The sequence below is a fragment of the Myotis nattereri genome (genome assembly GCF_964212035.1).
Source record: "Myotis nattereri genome assembly, chromosome: 15".
NCBI classification, from domain to species: domain Eukaryota; kingdom Metazoa; phylum Chordata; class Mammalia; order Chiroptera; family Vespertilionidae; genus Myotis; species Myotis nattereri.
The window spans coordinates 33486554-33514200 of record NC_138090.1 but is presented as its reverse complement, the minus strand read 5'-3'; the positions used below and the strand labels follow the sequence as shown (position 1 = coordinate 33514200).

At 47.7% G+C, this 27647-nt stretch overlaps 1 protein-coding gene across 1 annotated transcript; it reads left to right on the top strand.

Moving 5' to 3' along the window:
- Positions 1 to 326: 326 nt before the first annotated feature.
- Positions 327 to 16486, top strand: PRODH2 (proline dehydrogenase 2). Its single transcript, XM_081107890.1, has 10 exons — positions 327 to 517; positions 594 to 790; positions 965 to 1103; positions 1186 to 1272; positions 6309 to 6389; positions 6472 to 6627; positions 6704 to 6870; positions 14434 to 14544; positions 14943 to 15028; positions 15938 to 16486. The coding sequence occupies exons 1-10, from the start codon at positions 341 to 343 to the stop codon at positions 16120 to 16122; spliced, it is 1386 nt and encodes a 461-aa protein (XP_080964016.1). The 5' UTR covers positions 327 to 340; the 3' UTR covers positions 16123 to 16486.
- Positions 16487 to 27647: the final 11161 nt, after the last annotated feature.

The following is a 27647-nucleotide window of genomic DNA, read 5'->3' as shown; positions in this document are numbered from 1 at the left end:
AAGTAACTTTCCCAAGATCACAAAGCCAAACTGCCTTGAACCCAGAGATCCTTGTTTCCCAGAACCAAGCTCCCACTAAGCACCCACTGACACATGGTGGACAGCAAATAATTGCAAGCTATTATGCTGAGGAGGTTGGCGGCGTCATTAGGGGTTTTCTTTCCTGTCCATGTTATTCTGAACTCTGTCCCCATTAGTTAATAATTAGCTGCCCCCCAAGAAGCTTGTGATCCTAAGATTTGCCTTTCCCTGCCTACTATCTGGTTAATCAGTCACTGCCCCCAGCTGGTAGCGCAGCTGCCTCCAAAGCCCCTTTGCCTGGTGTAGAAGTGGTGAATTCATGATGCTCCGGACCTGTCCAGTGCTCTATTCCAAGGCTGGTCCCCCAACTGGGGGCTGGCAGCCCCTGAGCTTTGATGGTGGGGCCTTCCACCTAAAGGGTACTGGAGAACTGATGCGGGCATTGCTGGTGCTACGGCTGTGTGCCTGGCCCCCTCTGGTCACCCATGGCCTGGCGGTGAGCAGTGACCTTGGGGTTGGGCCTAGAGGCTCCCTAGGGCCTGGCATTGAGCCCTCGCCCCCTGTCACCCCAGATCCAGGCCTGGTCTCAGCGGCTCCTGGGCTCCCGGTTCTCGGGCGCACTTCTCCGAGCATCCATCTATGGGCAGTTTGTGGCTGGTGAGACAGCAGAGGAGGTGAGAGGCTGTGTCCAACAACTCCAGACTCTAAGCCTCCGGCCCCTACTGGCAGTGCCCACAGAGGAGGAGCCAGACTCAGCTGTCAAGACTGGGTGAGTAAGCACAGACACCTCATGGGCCATCACAGTCCATACATGCCTAGTCCTGGCTTGTCATGGGAGGTTTGAAAATAACAAAATTTAAAAAGATTGGATGAGTCCAGGGCCCAGGGAGGCTGGTGGAAGGGGGTTGGCTGCTCCAGGACCTGACACCTGCTGGCTGGGCAGCGAGGCCTGGTATGAGGAGAACCTCAGTGCTATGCTGCGGTGTGTGGACCTGTCACGAAGCCTTCTGGAGACCCCTGGCCCAAATGGGAACATCCTCATGCAGTTGAAGGTGACGGCACTGACCAGCACTCGGCTCTGTGTAAGGAGCTGGCAGGTTGTGGGAGGAAGGTGTTGCTGCCCAGCATGTCCCCCTCACCACTCCACCTGCCATCCCATTCCAGAAGGAGCTAACCTCATGGGTCAGAAGGCCAGGGGCTTCCTTGGAGCTGAGCCCTGAGAGGCTGGCAGAAGCCATGGACTCTGGACAGGTAAGGACCTCAGGCTGTGGAAGAAATGAATGGTTGGTGGGAAATGTCAGGAGCAGAGACCCCTGGTCTTGGTGTAGCAGGCATGTGCAAGTGGGATGTTCAAACTTTTTATTGCCACTACTTACTAGGCTCAGAACAATCACAATAAATGTGGTTGTGGTCCTGGGGCATGGTTGGAAAGGATAGAATGTGGATAATATGGGGGCTCTAGGGAAGGGGTCTGGGGGCTCGAAGCTCTGAAAGGTGATTGAGACAGCAGCTCTCTATCAACTACAGGAAGATATATCAGTATTATATCAATCAACTCAACTATGCTAGTGTGTGCTGGAAGTTATGGTTAGACGAGTGGGGTTTGATTTAATCATTCATTCATCCATCCATCCATCCATCCATCCATCCCTTCTTATTTTCATGTCCTATTTCTGCCCTGCCTACCATTGGCACCCACTCTATCATATATATATATATATATATATATATATATATATATATATATATGTGTGTGTGTGTGTGTGTGTGTGTGTGTGTGTGTGTGTTATTGTGATTTTGTTTTGCCAAGTATATACTCTGTGGGGACATATTTTTTCCAACATTTTATTATGAAAATTTCCAAACACAGAAAAGTTGAAAGAATTTTACTGTGGACACTATATACCTGCCATTGTTAACATTTAACTATATTTGCTTTAAATCATCTGTCTCTGTATCCATTGCTCTATGCATCCATCAATCCATCTTATTTTTTTGATGCACTTCAAAGTAAGTTGAACACATCAGCACACTTCCACCCAAATGCTTCAGAAAGCATCTCACCAATTAGAGTTCAATAATTATAGTACTTTATTTCTTTTCAGGTAAAATCCTATATAATAAAAGGCTAATACGCAAATCAATCAAACGGCAGAACGACGGGTTACTATGACACGCACTGACCAACAGGGGGCAGTTGCTAATGCAGGAGCTGCCCCCTGGTGGTCAGTGCGTTCCCACAGGAGGAGCGCTCTCAGCCAGAAGCTGGGCTCATGATGGAGCGCAGTGGTGGTGGCTGGATCCTCTCCCGCCTCCGTGGCAGCACTAAGACTGTCCGACTCACGGTTTAGGCCTGCTCCATCCCCTGAGGGCTCCTGACTGTGAAAGGGTTCAGGCCAGGCTGAGACCCCTCCACTACCCCACCCCCCGCCCCCAGTGCAAGAATTTCATGCACCTGGCCTCTATTTTCCATATAATGAAATACACAAATTGTAAAGGTACCCTTTGATGAGCTTTTACACATAGACAAACCTGAGCAATTCAAATCCCTATAGAGTTATATAACATTTCCATCATTGCAGAAAGTTCCCTTGTGTCCTTTAAGATGTATATAGTGTTACGTTATCTATTTCGTTCTGTTTCATACTTTTTCCCACTGAGCACTTGGACTTTAAGGCCCATCCAAGTGTCTTTGTGAACATCTAATCTATTGCTTACAATTGTTGTTTCTAGCTGTGTGACTTATCTCTCCTGGGATGGACACCCTGGTTACCTCCAAGTCCCCACTACCCTAAACAATACTGCAAGGGGCTGATGTTTTCTTTTTGAAACCCTATAAGAAGATTGAGTTAGATGCAGTTATGATTTCCACATTATAAATGTATTCATTCCCTAAATGTTTATTGGCCATCCACCATGTTCCAAGTGCTGTGCTAGGGGTGGAGGAGTGATGAACAAGACAAACAAACTCCCTGCCCTCAAGGCATCACTTGCTACTCAGGGAGGGGGTAAGAAACAAAATGAAAACCAATACCAGGGGAGAACCAAGATGGCGGCATAGGTTAATGCCGGAGTTTGCTGCTTTGAACAACTACTTCAAAAGTGAAACCAGAAAACGGAAGGGACATCACCCAGAACCACAGGAACGCTGGCTGAGTGGAGGTCCTACAACTAGGAGGAAAGAGAAACGCATACGGACATCAGAGGAGGCGCAGTGCTGAAGTCAAATTCTGAGGTGCGGAGTGCGTGCGCGGAGCGGGCTGGCGGCGGAGGGCGCGGTTGGCGTTTTCAATCGGGAGGGAGTCGCAGACTCTGAGCTCCAGATACAGGCGAGTCTTTAGGGACCCAGACTCAAATGGGAGAAGCGGGACTGTCTGGCTTCGGTCAGAGCGAGTGCAGCTTTCTCTCCGAGGTTTGCAGCCGTTGCTGGGACTCAGAGAGGCAGAGCCCCTGGGGACAGGACTGAGAGCCACCATAACTGCTCTCTCCGGCCCACCCTGTTGATCCTGTGCGACCCACCCCGCCCAAGCCCTGCACAGAGGCATTTGCCGGATAGCTTCAGGCAAAGGCTAGATTAGCACCTCCCTAGAGGACAGAAGTTCTCTCACTGCTGACACAGCTGATTCTCATAGCCACTTGGCCTGGAGGTTAAACCCTCCCTGGTATTAGCTACAGCAATCAAGGTTTAACTATAAGACCGCGCACAAAGACCACTAGGGGGTGCACCAAGGAAGCATAACAAAATGCGGAGACAAAGAAACAGGACAAAATTGTCAGTGGAAGATATAGAGTTCAGAACCACACTTTTAAGGTCTCTCAAGAACTGTTTAGAAGCCACCGATAAACTTAATGAGATCTACAAGAAAACTAATGAGACCCTCGATCTTATATTGGGGAATCACCTAGAAATTAAGCATACACTGACTGAAATAACGAATATTATACAGACTCCCGACAGCAGACCAGAGGAGCGCAAGAATCAAGTCAATGATTTGAAATGCGAGGAAGCAAAAAACACCCAAACGGAAAAGCAAAATGAAAAAAGAATCCAAAAATGCGAGGATAGCGTAAGGAGCCTCTGGGACAGCTTCAAGCGTACCAACATCAGAATTATAGGGGTGCCAGAAGATGAGAGAGAGCAAGATATTGAAAACCTATTTGAAGAAATAATGACAGAAAACTTCCCCCACCTGGTGAAAGAAATGGACTTACAGGTCCAAGAAGCGCGGAGAACCCCAAACAAAAGGAATCCAAAGAGGACCACACCAAGACACATCATCATTAAAATGCCAAGAGCAAAAGATAAAGAGAGAATCTTAAAAACAGCAAGAGGAAGAAACTCAGTTACCTACAAGGGAATACCCATACGTCTGTAAGCTGATTTCTCAACAGAAACTTTGCAGGCCAGAAGGGAGTGGCAAGAAATATTCAAAGTGATGAATACCAAGAACCTACAACCAAGATTACTTTATCCAGCAAAGCTATCATTCAGAATTGAAGGTCAGATAAAGTGCTTCACAGATAAGGAAAAGCTAAAGGAGTTCATCACCACCAAACCAGGATTATATGAAATGCTGAAAGGTATCCTTTAAGAAGAGGAAGAGGAAGAAAAAGGTAAAGATACAAATTATGAACAACAAATATGCATCTATCAACAAGTGAATCTAAGAATCAAGTGAATAAATAATCTGATGAACAGAATGAACTGTTGATTATAATAGAATCAGGGACATAGAAAGGGGATGGACTGACTATTCTTGGGGGGGAAAGGGGTGTGGGAGATGTGGGAAGAGACTGGACAAAAATCGTGCACCTATGGATGAGGACAGTGGGTGGGGAGTGAGGGCGGAGGGTGGGGCGGGAACTGGGAGGAGGGGAGTTATGGGGCGGGGGGGGAAAAGAGGAACAAATGTAATAATCTGAACAATAAAGATTTAATTAAAAGAAGAAAAAAAGAAAAAGAAAACCAATACCAATATGTAACAAGTATAAGTAAACATTGTAGGGGCAAATAGGCTGAGGAAGGGGGAAGGGAAGCCCCAGATAGGGAGTTGTAAACTTACACCATGGGAAAGCTCATTGAGAAGGGAATATTGAACAAAGATCTGCAGGAGAGGTAAGTGGACCTCAGCAGGAAGAGTGTTCCAGGCAGAAGGAACAGCCAGAACAAAGCCTCTGAGGTGGGAAGATACCTGTTATGTTCAATAGCAGGAAGGCCAGTGTGGTTGGAGGGCAGAGAGCAAGGCGGAGAGTGGGAGGGGCCAAAGCAGCAGAGCCAGTGGGCTGCAATGAGGCCTTGGCATGTCAGAGGAAATTGAGGTCCTAAGAGACTAATAGGAGGAAACACTATGACATGTATTGTGAGCTAGCCACTGCTCTAAGCATTTCTTTAGGTCAATTCCAAGCCACTTCTCTCTCTGAGCTTGTTTCCTCACTGAAAAATGGAGCTTGGAATAACTCCTGTCTACTAGGATCATTGTGGAAAGTAAATAAACAAGATAGTAAATGCATCACCTATTATTATTATAATGTCATGGATTGAGTGCTTATTATGTGCTGGCACTGTCCTGTTCTTGTTATGTCCAGGTACATCTCACCTAGTAACCCATTTTTACCCACATAACTTAATGAGGAAGCTACTATTATTATCTCCACTAGAGGCCCGGTGCACAAAATTTGTGCAGGGAGTGGGGGGTGTCCCTCAGTCCAGCCTGCACCCTCTCCAATCTGGGACCCCTTGGAGGATGTCTGACATCCCTCTCAAAATCCAGGACTGCTGGCTCCTAACCACTCACCTGCCTGCCTGCTTGCCTGATTCCCCTAACTGCTTTTGCCTGCCAGCCTGATCGCCCCCTAACTGCTCCCCTGCCGCCTGATTGATGCCTAACTGTTTCCCTGCTGGCCCAATCGCCCCCAACTGCCCTCCCCTGCTGACCATCTTGTGGTGGCCATCTTGTGATGACATGAGGGCATCGCGCGAGGGTGCAAGGGCCACCTAAGCTTTTATTAGTATAGATTTTATAGAGGAGAAAATTGAGGCCCAGAGAGGTTATATGACTTGCTCAAGGACAAGCAGCAAAGGTAGAACCAGGATTCAAACTCAGATTCTGGGTTCTTAACCACTGAATTACACTTAAATAAGTTGTATATATGTGATATAGCAACTTTTCAGATTTCTAAAAATTCTAAACATATTTCCCTTCCTGGTAGTGGGGAGGGGGATTGGAGACTTGTGCTCTGGAAGAAAGTCCTGAGCTGCTCTCGTCTTCTCTGCTGCCCTCCCCCAGGATCTCCAGGTCTCCTGCCTCAGCACCGAGCAAAACCAGCATCTCCGGGCCTCTCTGAGCCGCTTACAGCAGGTAGCACAGGTAATGCCTTCTGCTGTGGCCTGGCTCTGCTGCACCCGCTGGGCACCCCTGGGGCTCTGACCATAGTCTTTCTCTCCCTCAGCACGCCCAGGCCCAACACGTTAGGCTCCTGGTGGATGCTGAGTACACCTCACTGAATCCTGCTCTCTCTCTGCTGGTGGCTGCCCTGGCCTTTCGTTGGAACAGATCCAGGGAGGGTGGGCCCTGGGTGTGGAACACTTACCAGGCCTACCTGAAGGTGTGTGATGGGTTCTGGGGAAATTTGGGCCTGGGTTCCAGCACCCTGATCTGAAACTGCCCTTGTGCTCTGCCAGGACACTTACGAAAGGCTGAGGCGGGATGCTGAGGCTGCAGACAGGGCTGGCCTGTCCTTCGGGGTGAAGTTGGTACGAGGGGCATATCTGGACAAGGAGAGAGATATGGCCCAGCTTCAAGGGACCAAAGATCCCACTCAGCCTGACTATGAGGCTACCAGTCAGAGGTAAGAATGGACCAGGCCAGCCTCTGAGACAAATAATAACATCTAACCTTTAATGCTCACTACCCATGATGCTGAGCATCCTGTATGTGTCTACACATTCCTCCCTCTTCCTGGTCTAGGAGACCATCATTTCTCACCTTTGTCCTCCCTTCCCAGTCCATGACCCACATGCAGCAAGAGGGAGCCTTGTTTATACCTAAGTCAAATCATGTCCCTTCTCAGTTCAAAATCCTTCCATGGACCCCATTGCACCCTCAGTAAACCCCAAATCCTTGCAGCACCCCACAAGGCCCCACATGATCTGGCCACTGTCACCTCTCTAACTTTCCTTTCCACCCTTCTCCTCACTCACTGCACTCCTTGAGGATCCCCAGGGCCTTTATACTTCCTGTCCTGCTGCCTAGAATGCTCTCCCTCCAGACAGCTGCATGGCACAATCCCTCACCTCCTTAGGTCTTTGTGTATTGGTACCTTCTTGGGGGGGCCTTCCCTGTCATATTTATCAAAAACTAGATTCTCCTCACCCACTCTCTTCCTGGATTTATTTTTCTCTTTATCACTTACCAGTAGTTAAGATTCTATACAGTTTCATACTAAATTGCTCATTGTCTGTCCCCCCCACTAGTGTGTGGGCCCGGGAGGGCAGGGATTTCTGATTTGTTCACTTCTGAACCTTCAGTGTTTAAAATTGTGTCTGATACACGGTGGTGCTCACTCAGTACAGATCTGCTGAGTGAATAACAAAAACTCCAAGCAGTAAGTACTATTATTATCATCCGCATTGCACAGAGGATGAAACTGAGGAACTGAGAAGTGGCAGGGCCAAGACTTGAGCCCAGGCAGACTGGCTATAGAACCCACGTTCTTACCCATCACAAATCAACCTGTGTTAGGGCAAGATGTGGGTGAGCTCATTGGATCTCCCCACCCCATGGCCCTGGGAAGGAGGACTTTATTTCTTCAACACATACTTGCTGGCCACCTGATTTAGATCAGGCCCTATTTTAGACCCTGGTCTCAGTAGAAATCAAGGTGACCCTAGGTCAGTGATGGCGAACCTATGACACGCGTGTCAGAGGTGACACGCGAACTCATTTTTTTGGTTGATTTTTCTTTGTTAAATGGCAAACACAAAGGTTTTTGTATTTGCAAAAGGCATCATGTTTACATATTGCTCCTGGCTTTTCCACTCAACTGCATATTTTAAAGGCAAATAGTCTAGATTTAAAATGACAATGGAGTAAGTGGAAGCTACACTGATGCTCCCCCAGGACCAAACTGGAAATGCAACTAAAATACAGAAAAAAAATCCTGAAAAATCAACTGAAGACTAGCTGGAGAAAACCCTGATAACTGAGGGTGGAAAGTGGAGACCGCATAGAGACTGGTAGGAAGTGCGGAGATGTGAAAGGGGTGGCTGCGCTCCCACAGACAGCAGCTGAAGTCCCGGAGGGATAGCTCAGCTGTGGGGGGTTCCCACTGAGAACTCTGGGATCTAAACTTCAAGCTGGGATCCCCAGCCCAGAGCACCAGAACTGAGAAAAGTGCCCACATAACACCTGTCTATGAAAAGCAGCAAGTTTGCTGTCTGCCAGACAGAGATGGCTGGAAATGGAGGCACCATTTTGAAGGGCCAATGCACAAAATTTTGTTTTCAGCCACTCACCTTAAGCTCCAACAGAGGGAGGGCAGAGTGGACTGGAGCTGTGTGAGGAAAGTCCAGGGTTGGGGGCTCTGGGGTTGGAGCTCAGAGGGCAGCCAACTCAGTTTCCTATGCTGAGTCATATGCTGAGTCATTATATCACGATGTGGAGGACATCTTTCTCCAGTGGACCTTTGCTGTGCAGGTGATTTTTGCTGGGGGAAAGGCAGTCAACACACCCTGTTAGAAGAACTCTCACTCCACCCTGAGGTCAATAGCCTGAGGCCAATCAAGACTGATAACAATCTGACTGCAGGCAGAGGAGGATCTCTAGAGCCTTTGAATCTTTGCCTGATCTCTTTCTTGGCTTGGGGCTAGGAAAAGCAGACCCTGGTGCACATCTTGGTCCTTTCCAAAGGCATCCATCCCCAGGAGAAGGAGCTACAAGCTGGGGATTACTGACAGCTCCAAACAGTACTGAGGGACAGTCACAAACAGTGTTTGAGATTGTCCTGTACTAGAGATTGGGAGTCTTAGCAGATCTACCTAATACAAAGACAAAAATCCAAATGGGCAGCCAAAATGGAGAGGCAAAAACAAGCCCCAAAAGAAAGAACAAGATTCTCCAGAAGAAGATATAAATGAAGTGTCGATAAGAAATTTATCTGATATAGAGTTCAGAATAATGATGGCAAAGATGTTCAGTAGCATGAGAAAAAATATAGTAACTATGAAAAAAGACCAGTTGGAAATAAAGAATGACATAGCACTACTAAAGAGCACATAGAAAGGAATACACAGCAGATTAGAAAAAGCTGAGAATCGGATCAGTGAATTAGAAGACAGGGTAGAAAAAAATCACTCAGAGAACCAAAAAGAAAAACCAATTTAAAAACAGCAGGACAAGTTAATGGAGATATGGGACAACATGAAATGTAACAATATTCACACTATTGGAATGCCAGAAGAAGAAAGTGAACAAAGGATAGAGAATGTGTTTGAAGAAATAATGGCAGAAAACTTCCCTAACCTGCTGAAAGAAAAAGTCACGCAAGTTCAGGGGCATAGGGAGTCCCAAGTAAAAAGAACCCAAACAGGCCCACACTCAGATACATCATAATTAGAATGCCAAAAATTAAAGACAAACAGAAATTCCTAAAGGCAGCAAGAGAAAAGCAAACTGTTACCTACAAAGGAGCTCCCATAAGGCTTCCAGCTGATTGATCATCAGAAATTCTATAAGTCAGAAGGAAATGGTATGAAGTACTCAAGGTAATGAAAAGCAAGAATTGGAAACCAAGATTATTATATTCACCAAGGCTATCATTCAAAATAGATGGTGAAATAAAGAGCTTCCCAGACCAAAAAAAAAAAAGACTAATGGAGTTTATCACCACCAAACCAGCACTGCAAGAAATGTTAAAGGGACTACTGTAATGAGAAGAATCAAAGAGAGAAAGAGAAAAAAATAGGCATAAAGAATAAAAATGGCAATAAGTAAGTACTTACCAAAAATAACCTTAAATGTAAATGGATTAAATGCTCCAATCAAAAGACATAGGGTAGCTGAATGGAGTACAAAAACATGACCCAATTATATGCTGTCTACAAGAGACCCACCTCAGAACAAAAGACTGACACAGGATGAGAGTGAAGAGATGGAAAAAATTTCTATGCAAATGGAAATGAAAAAATAAAAAGCTGTGATAGCAATACTCACATCTGACAAAACTTCAAAATGCAGGCTATCACAAGAGACAACAAAGGTTACTACGTAATACTAAAGGGATTGATCCAATGAGAGAATATAACCTTGTAAACATCTATGCACCCAAAATAGAAGCACCTAAATACATATATATATATATATATATATATATATATATATATATATTTCTAAAGGACTTTAAGGGAGAGGTCAACAGCAATAATAGTCATAGTAGGAAACTTTAACTGCCCTCTGATTTCACTAGCTAGATCTTCCAGAAAACAACAAAGAAATAGTGACTCAAAATGACACACTGGATCAGATAGATTTAATTGACTTTATAGAACATGTCACCCCAAAGTTGCAGAATATACATTCTTCTCAAGTGCACAAGGGTCATTCTCAAAGGTAGACCTCATGTTAAGACACAAAATAAGTATCTACAAGTTCAAGAAGATTGAAATCATATCAAGCACCTTCTCAGACCACAATGGAATGAAATTAGAAATCAACTACTATAAAAACACCCAAAAACATTCAGACACATGGATGCTAAATAGCATGTTATTTAATAATGAGTGGGTTACCAATAAGATAAGGAAAGAAAAACAAAAAACAAAATACGAGGCTCTAGGGGACCCAGACACATACGAGGAGAAACTGGACTGTCTGGCATCAGGGCAGGAACCCGGGGGTGGCCTCTAGTGAAAATATTTTTAAAAAAGTAGTCAGCCAAAACCGGTTTGGCTCAGTGGATGGAGCGTCGGCCTGCGGACTGAGGGGTCCCAGGTTCGATTCCGGTCAGGGGCATGTACCTGGGTTGCGGGCACATCCCCGGTGGGAGATGTGCAGGAGGCAGCTGATTGATGTTTCTCTCTCATCGATGTTTCTAACTCTATCTCTCTCCCTTCCTCTCTGTAAAAAATCAATAAAATATATTTAAAAAAAAAAAAGTAGTCAAAAGACACAGAACCTAGACAAGAACCTACACAGAACCTAGAGACAGAAGAACTTCGCTGGAGAGAACATGGCAAAAGACCCTGGACAGAAACTGGCTACAGAACCTAGAGACAGAACCTAGCGAGAGAACATCGCAAAAGATCCTGGACAGAAACTGGCCACAGAACCTAGAGACAGAACCTAGCAAGAGAACCTGGCTGAAGAACCTAGAGACAGAACCTGGCTACAGAACCTGGATAGAACATGGCAAGAGAACCTGACTAGAACCTGGTGACTGAACCTGGCTGGAGAACCTGGACAGAACCTGGCTGGAGAACCTAGCGAGGGAACATGGCTACAGAACCTGGCTGGAGAACCTGGAGAACCTGGCTGGAGAACCTAGCAAGAGAACATGGACACAGAGCCTGGCTGGAGATCTTAACCAAAACTTTGCTGGAGATCCTGACCAGAACTTGGCTAGAGATCCTGGCTAGGCTGTTGATCAACTGAAAAAATAAATAAATAAATAAATAAATAAATAAATAAATAAAAAGTAGTCGAAAGACCTAAATAGACACTTCTCCAAACCAGACACATAGATGGCCAAGAGACATATGAAAAAATGCTCAAAGTCAATAAAAATATATTTTTTAAAGCAACAATGAGATATCACCTCACACCTGTCAGAATGGCTACCATCAACAAATGACAAGTGTTGGCGAGGATGTGGAGAATAGGAACCCTAGTACACTGCTGGTGGGAATGCAGACTGGTGCAGCCATTATGGAAAACAGTATGAAGTTTCCTCAAATAATTAAATATGGCCTGGCAGCGTGGCTCAGTGGTTGAGTGTTGACCTATGAACCAAGAGGTCATGGTTCGATTCCTGGTCAGGGCACATGCCCAGGTTGTGGGCTCAATTCCCAGTGTGGGGCATGCAGGAAGCAGCTGATCAATTATTCTCTCTCATCACTAATGTTTCTATCTCCCTCTCCCTTCCTCTCTGAAATCAATAAAAAATATATTTTTTAAAAAAATTAAATATGGGCTCTAGCCAGTTTGGCTCAGTGAATAGAGCATCAGCCTGTGGACCAAAGGGTCCTGGGTTCTATTCTGGTCAAGGGCACATGCCTGGGTTGTGGGTTCGATCCCAGTAAGAGCATGCAGGAGGCAGCCGATCAATGATTCTTTCTCATCATTGATGTTTCTATCTCTCTCTCCCTCTCCCTTCCTCTCTGAAATCAATAAAAATATATTTTAAAAAAATTAAATATGGAGCTGCCATTTCACCCAGTGATCCCACTTCTAGGAATATATCCTAAGAAACCCAAAACACCAATCAGAAAGAATGTATGCACCCCTCTGTTTATAGCACTAATTTACAATAGGTACAGCCCAAGTGCCCATCAGTAAATGATTGGATAAAAAAGCTGTGGTACATTTACACCATGGAATATTCTGCAGGTATAAAAAAATAAGGCTCTCTTACCCTTTGAGAGAGCATGGAGGGACCTGGAGACTATTATGCTAAGTGAAATAAGCCAGTCAGAGAAAGATAAGTATCGCATGAGCTCATTCATATGTGGAATCTAATGAACAAAATAAACTGATGAACAAAATAGATCCAGAGGTTTAGAAGCATGGAATAGACTGCGGAATCTCAGAGGGAAGGCGGGGAGGGTGGGTGGGAAGAGATGAACCAAAGATCATGTATGCATAACCCCTAGGCACAGACAATAGGGTGGTGAAGACCTGGGTTGGGGGTTGGGCGGGCTAGAAGAGGTCAATGGGGGGAATAAAGAGGACATATGTAATACTTTCAGCAATAAAATTTTAATTTAAAAAAAGGCAAAATACTCTAGTAATAATGAGCCCAAGTCTTGGCGCATCAGCCTGGGTTCCATACTAATTGGGGAGGCTGAGCACTGGGTCCTATAGGACATCTACTGGGCCATTTCTAGCTGTGTGACCTGGGGACAAGAGACTTAACCTCTTTCACCTTCAATCTCTCCCTCTGTAAAATGGGGGTAATCAGAACATCTGCCTCACAGAGTTGATTTGAGAGTGAGATGAATGAATATATGTATGTCAGGCAAGGAGACTTAATGAAGGGACTAAATTAATGGAGTGCAGGCAAGGTTGGAAGAACCCACAGGGAATGTTGAAGCACCCAGGAACCCACAAAAGTGGGAAGCCGTTATGGCCCCTGTGCTATAGGTAAGGAAGGAGAGCCACCTGGAGGAGATGTGGCCAACATAGGACAGTTAGGGTAGAGCAGGGAGGGGGCTGAGGGACAAAACACCTGAGTTCTCTTTCCTCTCACCTCTGATCTTCTGCCCATGACTCCATGGGTGATGCAGAACATAAAAGTCAGCCTCCAGAGGGGCAGAGAAGAACAAAGAACAGATCTGGAGGGCAATGGAAAATAGCCTGTGAAGGCTGTAAGGTGGCATCTGGCCTACGGCAGCTCAGAAAGCATTTTCCATTCTTTTCATCTTTTTGTGCCCAGAGTGTCCTTGTTCTGTCTACAGCTACCTGGCCATCCTCTGTGTGCCATCATTCATCTACACCAGTGGTTCCCAAACTTATTTGGCCTACCGCCCCCTTCCCAGAAAAAATATTACTCAGCTCCCCCTGGAAATTAATTATTTTAAAATTTTAATAGCAATTAAACAGAAAGATATATGTATTAATGGTTCTACCTTTTTCGTAAAATATAGTAAAGAAAGGTGTAAATTAGAAACATTGAAGTTTGAAATTATGAAACTATTTATTGAACTCAGAATAGAAAGGTAATACAAAAAAAGTTAAATAAAACAAATGCACCTGTGGCCATCAGCGCCCACCAGGGGGCGGTAGCGCCCACTTTGGAAATCACTGATCTAGCCAGTCCCCTACTTACAGACATTTGGGTTGTTGCTAGTCTTGTTCTATAGACAATGCTGCAGTGAATGACCTTAAAGAAACATCATCTTCTGCATGTGATGTGGCCCTTGGTTGTGAGACTGCTGTTATGACAAAGGCTTTTTGTACACCTTCATCTCACTCCATCCTCACAGCATCACTGCTAGGTGAACTCACATTGTTATAAGAGAGGAAAAAATGCTCTGGGAAGGAATGTTCCTTGCAGCCAGTCCAGGAGGAAGTGGGGTATTTTGTGACTCCAGAGTTCTTGCTCTTAGGCACCCCATGTCCCAAGAACAGAAATGCCCAGTCCCTGAGGCCTGACCCTTGCTCACCAGGTACCATAGCTGAACGGAGCAACTCTCTTCAGTTACAGACGCTGTCTAGAGCTGATGCTGACTCATGTGTCCCACCGTGGCCCCATGTGCCACCTCATGGTGGCTTCCCACAATGAGGAATCTGTTCACCAAGCAACCAAACGGTATGAGGTGGGCCCCTCCCTTCCTCTCCCTCACTCAAATGCTAGGGATAGGTAGAGGATGGTGGGCACGGAACAAGAGGAGGAGCAGTGTGGGGACAGCAGGTTTGGAGGAATTCTGGGGAGGGTATTAGAAACATTTAACCCCTGCTATGCCTGTAGGTCTTGTAGGCCCCAGCTGAACAAGCATCATCTCTTACTTGCTGGGGCATGGGGAGGTCTGAGGGCATCAGGGAACTCACTAAGGAACTTTCAGGGACTTCAGAGCACTAGTTATTTATCATTAAGTTTAGAAGTATTTTAATATTTAAATAACTGGAATAGCCCTGTGGGTACCTAATGGCTGACTTTCAGCTCAGATTCAGCCACTGTCTGGATTGATGATCTGGCCTTTTCGGTAGCATGTGGGAGCTGGGCATTCCTCCGGATGGGCCTGTCTGTTTTGGACAACTTCTGGGGATGTGTGACCACGTCTCTCTGGCATTGGGTATGTGAATGGCTCATTCCTCCCCACCACCACTCCTCACCCAGCCCCAGGCCTCACTCCTTCTCAGCCAGGTCCCCTCTGACATTTCCAACCATTGCCTGGCCATCCTCCTCTCCAGAGTCTTCAGACGGCCCAGTCTCCAGACCTTCCCAAAGAGATCTGTTACTCCAATGTCTAAGGCCTTGCAGGCCTTGGTCTCTGTGTCTCTGTCTGCTGTCTGTTGTTTAGCTGTCCTTGATCATGCTGTCTTGTTTCCTATGTGCTTTGTTACCTTTACCACTTTGCTCCCCAGGGACTGAGACCAGAAGAATTATGTTTTCCTCTGCCATTGTACCCTAAATTCATAGCTTCAGGTTTCTTGAGATATCCCAGATATGCAAATTTAGGCTGCATATATGTAAGGGGATTTACTCATGGTCACAACCTCTCAGAGGTGGATTTCTCTGCTTTCTTCCCTGCTCTACTTATGGTCAAGGCCATTCCCTTGGAGTGGAGGGAACTCTTACTCTGAGGGTGTACATTTTTGTGTTCCAGCTGAATGTGGGGGAGTTCTCTACACCCTGGTCAGACTTTGGCCTCATTTTCTGTATCCCTTGGGCTCTGTGAAGTCATCAAATAGCAGCTCAATTTTGCCTTCAGGACAGAAGCGCTTCCTGTGCATCCTTTCCCTCTCTGGTTCTCACTTTCTCTTAATTCTTGGATTAGTAAATTCCTTATTCTCTTGGCAGCATTTTAAACTTTAAGATTTTTTTAATGTTAAATCCAGAATTGTTAGTTTTCCAGTAGGAAATGTTGTCTAATTCATTTAGTCTTCCATGTTCTCAGAACTGGAAATCTCTATTCTAGATGGGGCCTAGGGGAGCCTCTCTCCAAACATGAGCCCACATCCTGCTTACCCTCTCCCTGCAGGGCAGGCTGGCTATGCCGTGTATAAGTCCATCCCCTACGGCTCCCTGGAGGAGGTGATCCCCTACCTGATCCGGAGGGCCCAGGAGAACCAGAGCGTGCTGCGGGGTGCTCGCAGGGAATGGGAGCTGCTCAGTCAAGAACTTCAGCGGAGGCTGCTGGGGCGGGGCCTGAGGGTACCTTCTTAGTCCCCCCCCCCCCCCGGGGTCATGTGGTCGATAAAGGTCCTGAGCTACTGCCCAGGCTGCTGCCCTGCACTGAAGCTGCCTCCTTGGAGAGGGGATAATCTTGACCCCAGCCAGCCCAAGAGGGTGCTCTGCAGCTCATGAGAGAACTTTAGATAACCCTAGAGCAGTGGTTCTCAACCTTCCTAATGCCGCGACCCTTTAATACAGTTCCTCATGTGGTGACCCCCAACCATAAAATTATTTTCGTTGCTACTTCATAACTGTAATTTTGCTACTGTTGTGAATTGTAATGTAAATCTCTAATATGCAGGATGTATTTTCATTGTTACAAATTGAACATAATTAAAGCATAGTGATGAATCACAAAAACAATATGTAGTTATATATTTGTTTTCCGATGGTCTTAGGCGACTACTGTGAAAGGGTTGTTCGACCCCCAAAGGGGTCGTGACCCACAGGTTGAGAACCGCTGCCCTAGAGCATAGCAAGGGCATTGATCAAAGACTAATGAAACCTCGCCCACCCTGAAGCAGTCTATCCTAAGATGGGCCTGGGTCAGCTCTCTTCAGCCAGTCAGTGACTGAAGCAGGAACTTTCTTCACTCCAGTGGATGCCCAGATGAAGAGGAGACACTGAGGCACCGAATCGAGAGTCTGGGCTAGAGCCACACCTGCAGGGAGAGACAGAGGGGAAAGGCAAACTACTCTCATTTAGTAACATTTTCTGAGGCCCCTTCTGAGCTAGACTCTGAGGTGAACAATGCTAGGGACACAACAGTGCCAAAGACAACCCCAGGACCAGCCTCACAGGGTTCTTAGTCCAGTAGAGGTAGACAGACTCATCTTCAGACAGCGATAGTCCAGAATGGTCAGGCTGTGATGGGGAAAGCCCATGCAGATATCAGGCCAGAGGAGACACCTCTGTGATCAAGAGAGCTTCCCAAAGTATTCATAAGAATAACCAAGTGAACATGGAGAAGAGCATTCAAAGGCAAGGGCATGTGCATAAACAGAATTGTGAAACAGACTGGAGAGTGTGGAGACAAGGATGGAGGATGGGCAGGGCCAGATGATGCAGTTTTAGATGCCAGGCTACAGAGCATTGAGCTGGTCCCAAGGTCACTGGGGAGTCAGGAGCATTTCAAGCAGGGGAGAGACAGTCAGGTTTGGCTTTAACAAGATCCCCCTGGCTGCCATGTGGTGGGTGAACCAGAGTGGGGAGACAGGCCGGGAGCCCAGGGGAATCTGGAGTAGGAAAACCCCCAGGGCTAGGCTGTGGGGGAGGGAGAGAGGGCAATCAGGAGACTGAGTGGGATGTGGGATTAATAGGCTGGAGGGGAAGGAGCCTAGGCCTCTGGCTTGAAGTGGGGACAGGGGCAAACCCTGAGATAGGGAGCAGGAGGGAAATGCAGTTTTGGGGAGATACTGAGGCCACGGTAGGACCTAGTGGGTATGAAGGTCCCAAGAGGAGATGTCTAGGATATTGCGGGGCCCCAGGTCTGGGGAAAAGAGGAGAAGCTGAGGCAGAACAGAGATGAAACAGCCCCTAGTGGTGGGTGGGAAGTATGTGACCAAGACCACCAAGCACAGGGATAGGAAGGCCAGCTGCCTCAAACAAGTCCTGAAGTCCCAGGCTGGGGTGGGGCGGGGTAGGAAGGGTACTTTGGTGCAGCTGACAGCTTCAGGGCAGGCATCAGTGTCTGTTCTCTCTGGTCACCTCAGAGCCCTAGGGGGAGGGTGCCTCTCACTGGAGGGAGCCTATTGTGCAAACGCAAACGTGGCAGGAAGCCATTGATGTACCTGCGCTTAGGATTCCCACCCAAATTGCCAGAGCTAGTGCTCCAGGATCACCTGGCAGACACATAGTGATCACTGTTGAAGCCCAAAGGTAGGTGCGAAGCCCCATTACCCTGGTCTGGGCCCCAGAAACTTCTTAGAGCTTACTGGGTCCTCAACTTTGCTTTCCACCAGACCCTGCTCCTGCCCTGCTGACCCCACCCTCAGGCTGCCCTCTTCTTCCCCACTCCTTCTATAGCCCAGGCCCCACTCCTTTATCATAGCCTGGCTCCATTTCGCAGACCCTTGCCAAGCATGTCAAACTCGCCACCAGTAGGCTGAATGCGGCCCACCAGCCATGAGTTTGACATGCTAGCGACCATTGGTCCTTCCCTTAACCTGTAGACCCCACCCCAACACACTGACACTTCCCTAACCCTCAGCCTGCTCCCTAACCCTCAGACCCTCTCATAGCCCGCAGACCTTGAGCCCTCTCTCCTCCCTCAAGTCCCAGCCACTACACGCAGGCCAGGGCCCTTTCCCCAACTCACAGAACCTAACTTCCAACCGTCCTCTTCCCTTGGACCTACTCTCACAGCCCGTAGACCCCACCGCCTCTTAGGCCCCTCTTCCTCCAACACATAGGTAATCTTCAGACCCTCTTGCCAAGCCCCCAGACTCCTTTTCCAGGTCCAGATCCTATCCCTGTAGGTCTGTACCCTCTCTCAGATTTCCTTAGATCCCCTTCGGCTCTCAGGCTCCCTTAGATCCCTGATCTTTATGATCTTACGGGTATGTAGCTCTCCCAGAACCTAACCCTTTTCTCATTCAGATGCCTCCCTCCAAATCAGACCCCTGATTTTCTTCCTTTTCAGACCGCCCCTCCCTCCCCCCAGGACTCCCAGCCAGCTCTGTCTTTTTTTTTTTTTTTTTTTTTTTACTTTTTAAAAAATATATTTTTATTGATTTCAGAGAGGAAGGGAGAGGAAGAGATAGAAACATCAATGATGAGAGAGAATCATTAATCAGCTGCCTCCTGCATACCCCTTACCGGGGATCAAGCCCGCAACCCAGGCATGTGCACCACCAGGAATCAAACGAACTATGACCTCTTGGTTCATAAGTTGAGGCTCTACCACTGAGCCACACTGGCTGGGCCCAGCTCTGTCTTTATTGCCCCCTGAGGTCCCATTCATCTCTTCATCCCATCTTCATGAGACCCCCCAGTTGATCCCTGCCTCGGAGCTGACTGAGTCCAGAGCCCACAGATGCCCTCCCTGAGTGAGCTCTCACTTCCCCGTGGAGCTGAACTCCACCTAGGATCCAGAAACCCTGGTGGGCCATCTGCATCATCTAGCTGTTGCTGGCGGTCCAGGCTGGGGCCTCTTCCAGCTCCTGAGATGTGAGGGTTTGGCTGCTGGAACTACCTGTGGAGGCAAAATCCAGGGGCAATATGGAGATTCAACTTTTGGCGAGTCAACAATTTTGTTCCAGGCGCCTACTAGGTACCCAGCTCTATTGTCTGTGATGGGGATTTAGGGGAAAACATGATCTTTTGGGTCGTTGTGAGTGAAATCTATTATGGGAATTTAAGAGAGTGATGAGGATAAGGTAGACACACTGGAAAGGATGGGCTTTTGGGTGGGGTGGTACTTGAGTCTCACAGTATAAGAGCCAATCATACAAAAAGCTGGAGGAAATGCATTTCAGAAAGGTGGAATGACCATTGCAAAGGGCCTGAAGTCAAAATAAACTGGGTATGTGTAAGTAGCAGCAGGGAGCAAGGGTACTCAAGGAGAGGACTGCAGCTGAAGAGGCGGCAGGAACAGACAGGAAAGGGCCTCAAAAGGAATATATGGATTTTGTTCTGTGTGTGATGGGACATCATAAGAGTCATGGGTAGAAATTAATATTACCCAGTTTGCAATTTCTGTTTTTCATTGATTTGTGTAATTTGATTGTGTATCTGACCACTTTGTGAACTTGCTTAATAGTTGTAATTGTTGATTCTGTTACTTTTTCTTATCTGCAGATGGTGGCGGTTTGGTCTCAGCCCATCAATCTTTTTTGTTGGTGTTTTTTCAGAGGAAGGGTGAGGGAGGGAGATAGAAACATCAATGATGAGAAAGAATCACTGATTGGCTGCCTCTTGCATGCGCACACTGGATATTGAACCCGCAACCCGGGCATGTGACCTCCTGATTCATAGGCAGACACTCAACCACTGAGCCACACCAGTCGGGCATCAGCCCTTCAATCTTTAAACTCTAATTTATTTATTTTGTCATAAGGTGTTGGTCAAAACTCCCTACCTTGTTGTCAATAGGCAATTCTTTCTTTGTTCTTGATATTTAAGGGAATAAGTCTATGTTTCTGCGTTAAGTATCATGCTTGCTCTTGGCTTTTGGTTTATAATTTTTTATTAACTAAGGAAGTTCTTATCTATTCTTAGTTTTCTGAGGTGTTTTCCCCCTAATCACAAGTAGGCATTGAATTTTATCAATTGCCTTTTCTGTATTTACTGAAATAAGCATGATTTTAGTCCTTTAATCCATGAATGTGTTTTATTACATTGATTTATTTTCTTTTGTGGAATTATCCTTGCTTTCTGGGAATAAACTGATGGATTAGCTCTTTATTTATGGGTTTTGTATATGTGATCACAAATAAAATTGATATGTAATTTTATTTTCTGGTTCAGGAAACTCTCATCTGGTTTTGGAATTAAGGTCATACTAGTGTTATAAAATGAATCTTGCCCTCTTTTTTTGGAACAACATGTGTAAGTATCTATACAAAAAATGAAATTATTATCATTATAATAATTATCTAGATCAAGAAATGCTTTGTGGTATATTGCCTCAGGCAAGGGAAATAAGAGGCAAAAATAAACAAATGGGAGTACATCAAGCTAAAAAGGTTTTGCACAGCAAAAGAAACAATCAACAAAATTAAAAGACAATCCACTGAATGAGAGAACATATTTGCTGATACATCTGATATGGGCTTAATATCCAAAATTTACAAGGAACTTACAAAACTCAACACCAAAAAACCCCCCAAACAATCTAATTAAGAAATGGGGCTGAGACCGGTTTGGCTCAGTGGATAGAGCGTCGACCTGCGGACTGAAAGGTCCCAGGTTCGATTCCGGTCAAGGGCATGTACCTGGGTTGCGGGCACATCCCCAGTATGAGATGTGCAGGAGGCAGCTGATCGATGTTTCTAACTCCCTATCTCTCTCCCTTCCTCTCTGTAAAAAATCAATAAAATATATTAAAAAATAATAATAATAATAATTAAGAAATGGGCAAAGGATCTAAATAGACACTTTTCCAAAGAGTATATACAGATGGCCAATAGACAAAAGATGTTCAATGTCACTAGTCATCAGAGAAATGAAAATTAAAACCACAATGAGATATCACTTCACACTTGTTAGAGTGGCAATCATCAATCAATCAACAAACAACAAAATGTTGGTGAGGACGTGGAGAAAAGGAAACCCTTGTGCACTTTTGGTGGGAATGCAGACTGGTGCAGCCAGTATGGAAAACAGTATGGAGTTGCCTCAAAAAGTTAAAAATTGCCCTAACTGGTTTGGCTCAGTGGAGAGAGCGTTGGCCTGCGGACTGAAGGGTCCCAGGTTCGATTCCAGTCAAGGGCATGAGTAGGGGGTGTGCAGGAGGCAGCTGATCGATGTTTCTAACTTTCTATCCCTCTCCCTGCCGCGCTGTAAAAAATCAATAAAATATATTTTTTTAAAAGTTAAAAATGGAACTGCCTTATGACCCAAGCAATTACACTTCTGGGAATATATCAAAACACTAGAATTAGAATTTCAAAACACTAATTCAAAAGAATATGCACCCCCGTGTTCATAACAGCATTTACAACAGCCAAGATATGGAAACAGCCCAAGTGCCCATGAATAGATGAGTGGATAAAAAAGCTGTGGTACATTTTTAGTACACAATAAAATACTGATCAACCGTAAAAAACAAGGAAAACTTACCTTTTGCGACAGCATAGATGGACCTGGAGAATATTATGCTAAGTGAAATAAGCCAGTCAGAGGAAGATAAGTATCATATGATTTCACCTATATGTGGAATTTAATGAACAAAATAAACTAACAAAGTGGACACAAACAACAGCATGGTGATTGCCAGAGCATAGGGGAGTGAGGGGAGGTAAAAGAGGGTAAAGGGGGGACAAATGGGGGTGGAAGGAGACTTGACTTGGAGTAAACACGCAATACGATATACAGATGATATATTGTAGAATTGTATAGCTGAAACCTATATAATTTTATTTACCAATGTCACCCCAATAAATTCTATTTTTAAAAGGCATCTATAAAAAAAGAAAAATGCTTTGTGTTTTAATATCCCTCTGCAGGGGTCATTCAAGACAAATGCAGAAAACCAGTTAGGATGCCATTGAAAAGATGGTGGGCTACTGAGACAAATAAGATGCAGTAAGTTTGATGTTCAGAGGTTCCTGAGGATCTCATTTGGAGAGATTTTGTGGCAGAGACTAAGCTGGGTTTGATCAAGTGCATGGTTCGTTAGCCATGGCTGCCAAGGACTTAGGAGGTCAAGGACAAGTATGCCATGTGTGCTATTCCTGAGATATGGGATAGGGCCTTGAAAAGTGAAACTCACAGATAATGGGTGCATAGAAATAGGGCTTGGGGTATGATGGGTGCAGAGATGAGGGCTTGGGAGGGGTGATCTGAGCAGGATGATAGGGGAGGGGATTAGCAAGAGCATAGAGCAGGGGTCCTCAAACTACGGCCCGCGGGCCACATGTGGCCCACTGAAAACATTTATCCGTCCCAGGCCCGCAGTGCACATGTGTGGAATGTGCACCTCACTCTCCGACTCCCCTCCTTCTCTCTGTCTCTGGACTCCTTCTCTCAGTCTCGGAGGTGATCGGACAAGTCACGAGCTTGCCTGTGCAGAGCCTGCTGCTGCCTGAGGACTGAGGTAAGAACAAGTTAGGATTTTTTTTTTTTTTTTGAAGTTAGAAGGTCTATTTTTTTTTATTTTGCAGTTAGTAGGGCCTCTTTTTTTTTTTTTGAAGTTAGGAGAGCCTTTTTTTTTTTGAAGTTTTGTTTTTTTACTTCAAAACAAGATATGTGCAGTGTGCATAGCAATTTGTTCATAGTTTTTTTTTTTAACTATAGTCCGGCCCTCCAACGGTCTGAGGGACAGTGAACTGGCCCCCCGTTTAAAAAGTTTGAGGACCCCTGGCATAGAGGCAGAGGTGCTGAGGAGGTTGCTACCTGGATTCTGCCTTACATGTAGTGTTCAAACTAAACGAGAGATTTTCTGATTAAATCCAGAGAGTTTGCTTTCCTTGAAGAATTGGCAAGACCTGCACATACACTGAATTAGAGCTAGGTGGAGGCTGCTTGCCCTGCCCAGTGCATGAGGCTCATGTCCCCACAAACTCCACTGTCTCCCTGGCCCCTGGGTACCTTTGTGTGATTTTGACAGCTCTGTGATGGGGGATAGATGTCTGCATGGCAGGTAAATGTCATCCCTTGTTCCAACACTCTGGACTTAATGGTGAGCACTGGGTTGAGATGGATTCTGATGCAGAGTTCGCAGAGGCTGGAGGGTAGGGGTTCCAGGACATAGGAATGGAACCTGGGATCAAGGGTAACCCAGTCAGGGACTGGGAATTGGCAAAGGTGTTGCCTGGAGTGAGGGGCAGGGACAGTCCTAAGCTTCGCTGCCCCTCAGTTGTCTAGGTAGATGGTGAGAACTCTGCTTGGCAGACAGTGCTCTTCCTCTCAGTGCTGTTGGGCCACAGCTCTACCATGCAGCTCCTGCTGGCCCTTGGTGCCAACCCAAACCAATGAGTGGACAGGTAGTGATGCCCCCATACTCCCAGGGCCCTGGGTCTGAGCCCCAGAGAGCCAGGGCTCTCTTTCCCAGAGGACTCTCACTCCTTGATGACCCTCCTGTCCCCAGTGACCCCTCTTGACCTTTCAATTAACCCCTTCTTGTCCTCCAATGATTATTCCCATTCTCCTGGTGCCCCTCATGCTCATAGTGATCCTCTCATCCTCTCAAAGACCCCACTGTGTCCCCAAGCTATCCCTCCTGTCCTGATATCCACCTTCTATGTTCACAGTGACTCTTTTCATCCCCCAGTGCTCCCATTCTGCCACCTCTTGTCTCTGGTCCCTTTTCTAATCCACTCATGTCCTCATTGTTCAGCTGCTGCCTCAATTGCAGCACACTTGTGCACACAGATGTCTTCTTGGGCTGCAGCCTGGTGGTATGGCATGTGCTGCAGGTGGGGGGTGACCTGCATCTGCAAGAATAGCACTCCTTTGGACTGGGCAGAAAAGTTTGGTGCCAAGCAGAGCCAGGATGTTAGCAGCGGCCCAAGTGGACTGGGAGCATCAGGGCCAGCACCTTCACCCTATCTCACCCCACGTGCCCCTCACCCAGGAGCTTGAGATATTACAGTCCTGTCATTCCCACGTATTAGCAGTAGCACAGGGCGGTGAGTTGGCATGCCCTGCATCACTGGGCCAATTGCAGACTGGCTCTGGACATAGCCTTTGTGGCTCCCTGTCCTTGCTGCAGCTGGTGCAGACAGGCAACTGTCCACACTGTGAAGCCACCACTCCCAGCTACCCAGGCTTACCTTCAGACTGCCCTTTACCCCAGGGCACTAAGGCCAGAGCAGATCATAAAACCCCCCAAATCCAGCCTCGGGGTCCAGTCAGCAGGAGAGGTTGGCAGAGCAGGGAGCATCACTGTCCTCTTCATGCCTCATAGTCCCGAACCCTTCCCCAGCTGAGCAGCCTGTAGCCACTGGGGCTGGTAACAACTATAGCCCTCATGGGCCCCAAAGAACAGCTGCCAGCCTAGGTGAGCCCTGTCACACTTATGAGAACAGTTCACACACTAAGTGAGAGATAGCTCCTCCCACACCCCTGCCTGGCTGTCAAGAAGAAAGCTCCAAAGAGAGTCCAGACCTCCTGTTCCCCTCACAAGGAAAGCTCTTTCATCTCAGATGTACACTCTCTCCCCTCCCCATCTCCAGCCTCCTATGGAGGGGCCAATCAGAGCGTGGAAACTGAAGGCTCCTGGAACGCAGGCTGATATACTGTTGGCTGACCTTCAGCACTGCCGGTATGCCACCCCCACCCTTCTCCCAGGTCAACCTAGTCTCCTGCCTGCCCTCCTGACTCAAGTGTTTATAAACAAAGGACCAGGGAGTGTGGCAATGGCCATGGTTACAGTCTTCACTTCTGGACCAGTACCTGGCATGAAGCCCTCCTACTGAAGTGACCCTCCTCCCACTGAATAGTGGGTACCCAGTTCTGTGTGTTGTATCTCATAGGCTGCAGAGAGGAGGTAGGTGTACCACAAACAGGGAACAAACTGGGTGCTGGCTCTCCTGTCCAGTTGCTGGTATAGATCAACAGCCTCTGGCACATGGTGATCTGTGCCCAGGGGTAGCCTCCACCCCATGCAGACTGGGGCCTCTTTGTGAGTAGCCTGCTTTCTCCTACCTAGCACCCTGCACCACCCAACCTGCTGCTGCTGATGGCACTGAGCCCTACGGCAGACCTGTTGGGGCTGTACTTCCTCTTCAAGCCCATGTGGCTAGGCTCCCACGTGGCTCTGCACACGCAGGGACCAGGCAAGGGCAGTCTCACACTAAGCCAGGCCTGCTGCCCAGCCACTGCTACTGCAGGCAAAGAGGCTCTGTTGTTTCTGCAGGCCCACTGGCATGCCTGTGGCAGCCTCAGTTTGCATCTGTGCAGCTGGTGAGGCCAGGCCTGGCCAAAGTGGGCAGCCTGGAGCATGGGCGCCCACTACACCAGTGCTGGCTGCAGCCCAAGTGAGTACATGTCTCACCTGCCTGCCCAGTGTTCTTGTCTAGTGGTCAGTAGCTTAGCAGGCCCTTCATTCTCCATAGGCCTCAGCAAGGTTACCTCTGGGGAGGCCCAGGCCCAAGACTACCCCACCTCCCGAACTGTACCCATGGCTGCCACTTGAGCTCATGTGCGGTGATATGCCTGTGGTCACCTCAGACCTCTACAGCTGCTGACCCTGGCCCAGGAGGTCTTCACTGGTCAGTAAGTGACTCTACACACTGCCCTATTGAGGTACCCGGCTGGTTTGGATCCTCCAATCATGCTTCCTCATAAGAGAGCTGGACTTGAAAAGAGGGCCTGAGGTAAAGGCTAACCTGGAGGCAGTCTAGAGCCTGGCCTTGGAACCCTTGGTGCCAACCCCCTACCAGGCCTTGGTTCGGGCTGGGCTGGACCAAGAGCCTGCTGACTGGTGGGCAGCCTGCAGAATACCCGATACCTGCCATAGGAGGCCATGGCCCAGGTATAGGACAGGTTGGCAGGAGCGGGTAGTGGCCGGGGAACCTCCGCAGGGCTCATGTTCCCACATCCAGCCTCCTTTCAACAGGATTTGTCTCCTGGGGTGAGCTCTCTGGTGAATTGGACCACACTGTGCCCTGGACTCCAGGGTTCCCCACCAATTTAGAGAGCAAAGAAGGGTGGTGGTAGGTGCTGAGCACAGCTTGGCTGTACCCCCTAATTCCAACCAACTGGTTTATACCCCCAGTGACACTGTACTATGAGCTGGCCCCCAGAGGCAAGACTACGCTCAGACCTGTGACATCCCAAGGCCCCTCCCCATTCCAGGTGGGAGCCAGGGCAGGGATGTGGAGAATCAAGGGAGCTGTGGGGCACCTAGGCCACCCATGCCAGCTCTCTGCTGGCCGTGGAGACTCCTGAGGTCACAGGCCACAGAAGAGCCCAGAGGGGCCCAGCCTAGGACTCTGGCAGCACCCCCAGTGCCAGCTCTGACCTGTGCCTAGGCCACAGCCACACAACCAGTGTCAGCCTGCACCACTGCCTGGAGCCCAGCTCAACAGTATGGCTATCCCTGAAGGTCCGTGTGACCATTCAGTCCCTAACTTGTGACCCATCCCCCCAGTAGTCACCAGTTTCTTTGGCTGCCTCTCCTCTGTACAGAAACCACTTCCTGGGACTCCCAACCGTCCCCTCACTGACCTGTGAGCCCTGACCAACCCTGCTTCCCCCACGGCTCTGCACTGCACTCCAGCCTTCAGGACTCAGCTTCCCTGCCAGGGAGCCAGGGCTCTGGTGCAGCTCTCAGCCAAAATCCCAGCTCCGCAGGGAGGCTTCCCATACCCTGGAGGCTGCTGGCAGAGAAGGCCACCAGGGCAGGTGAAGCAGAAGACCCTGAGATCATGCCCTGACCCCCCATCCCCCGACACACACACACACACACACACACACACACACACACACACACCGCCAGGTCTATCCTGACCCCCATGGCCACTGGTGGCAGCTCCAGCCTTTTCCCCTAAGGCAGCCAGCCCTGAGCAGAGAGGAGGTCCCTTCTTCAGCAGGCACAAGTGAGAAATGGGCCCTGGTAGGAGGGACTGGGGGCCCCTTCCTCATATCTGAGGTAACCCTCAGTCCATCCCTTCCCCACTACTCCCCAGGATGGATCTGCTGGAGATTATAGCAGAGCTGCAAGGTGGATGCCAACTCGGAGACAGGCCCAGCCTGGACCCCACTCCTGACAGATTCTTAGGATATCCACGGCCCCTCTGCAGTTACCGTCCCTAAGAGTCTCTCAAGAGTGACTCCCCACTCAGCACCTGCTGAAGTGATAAAATGATAAAGCAGCCCAGCCAGTTTGGCTCGGTGGTTGAGCGTTGATC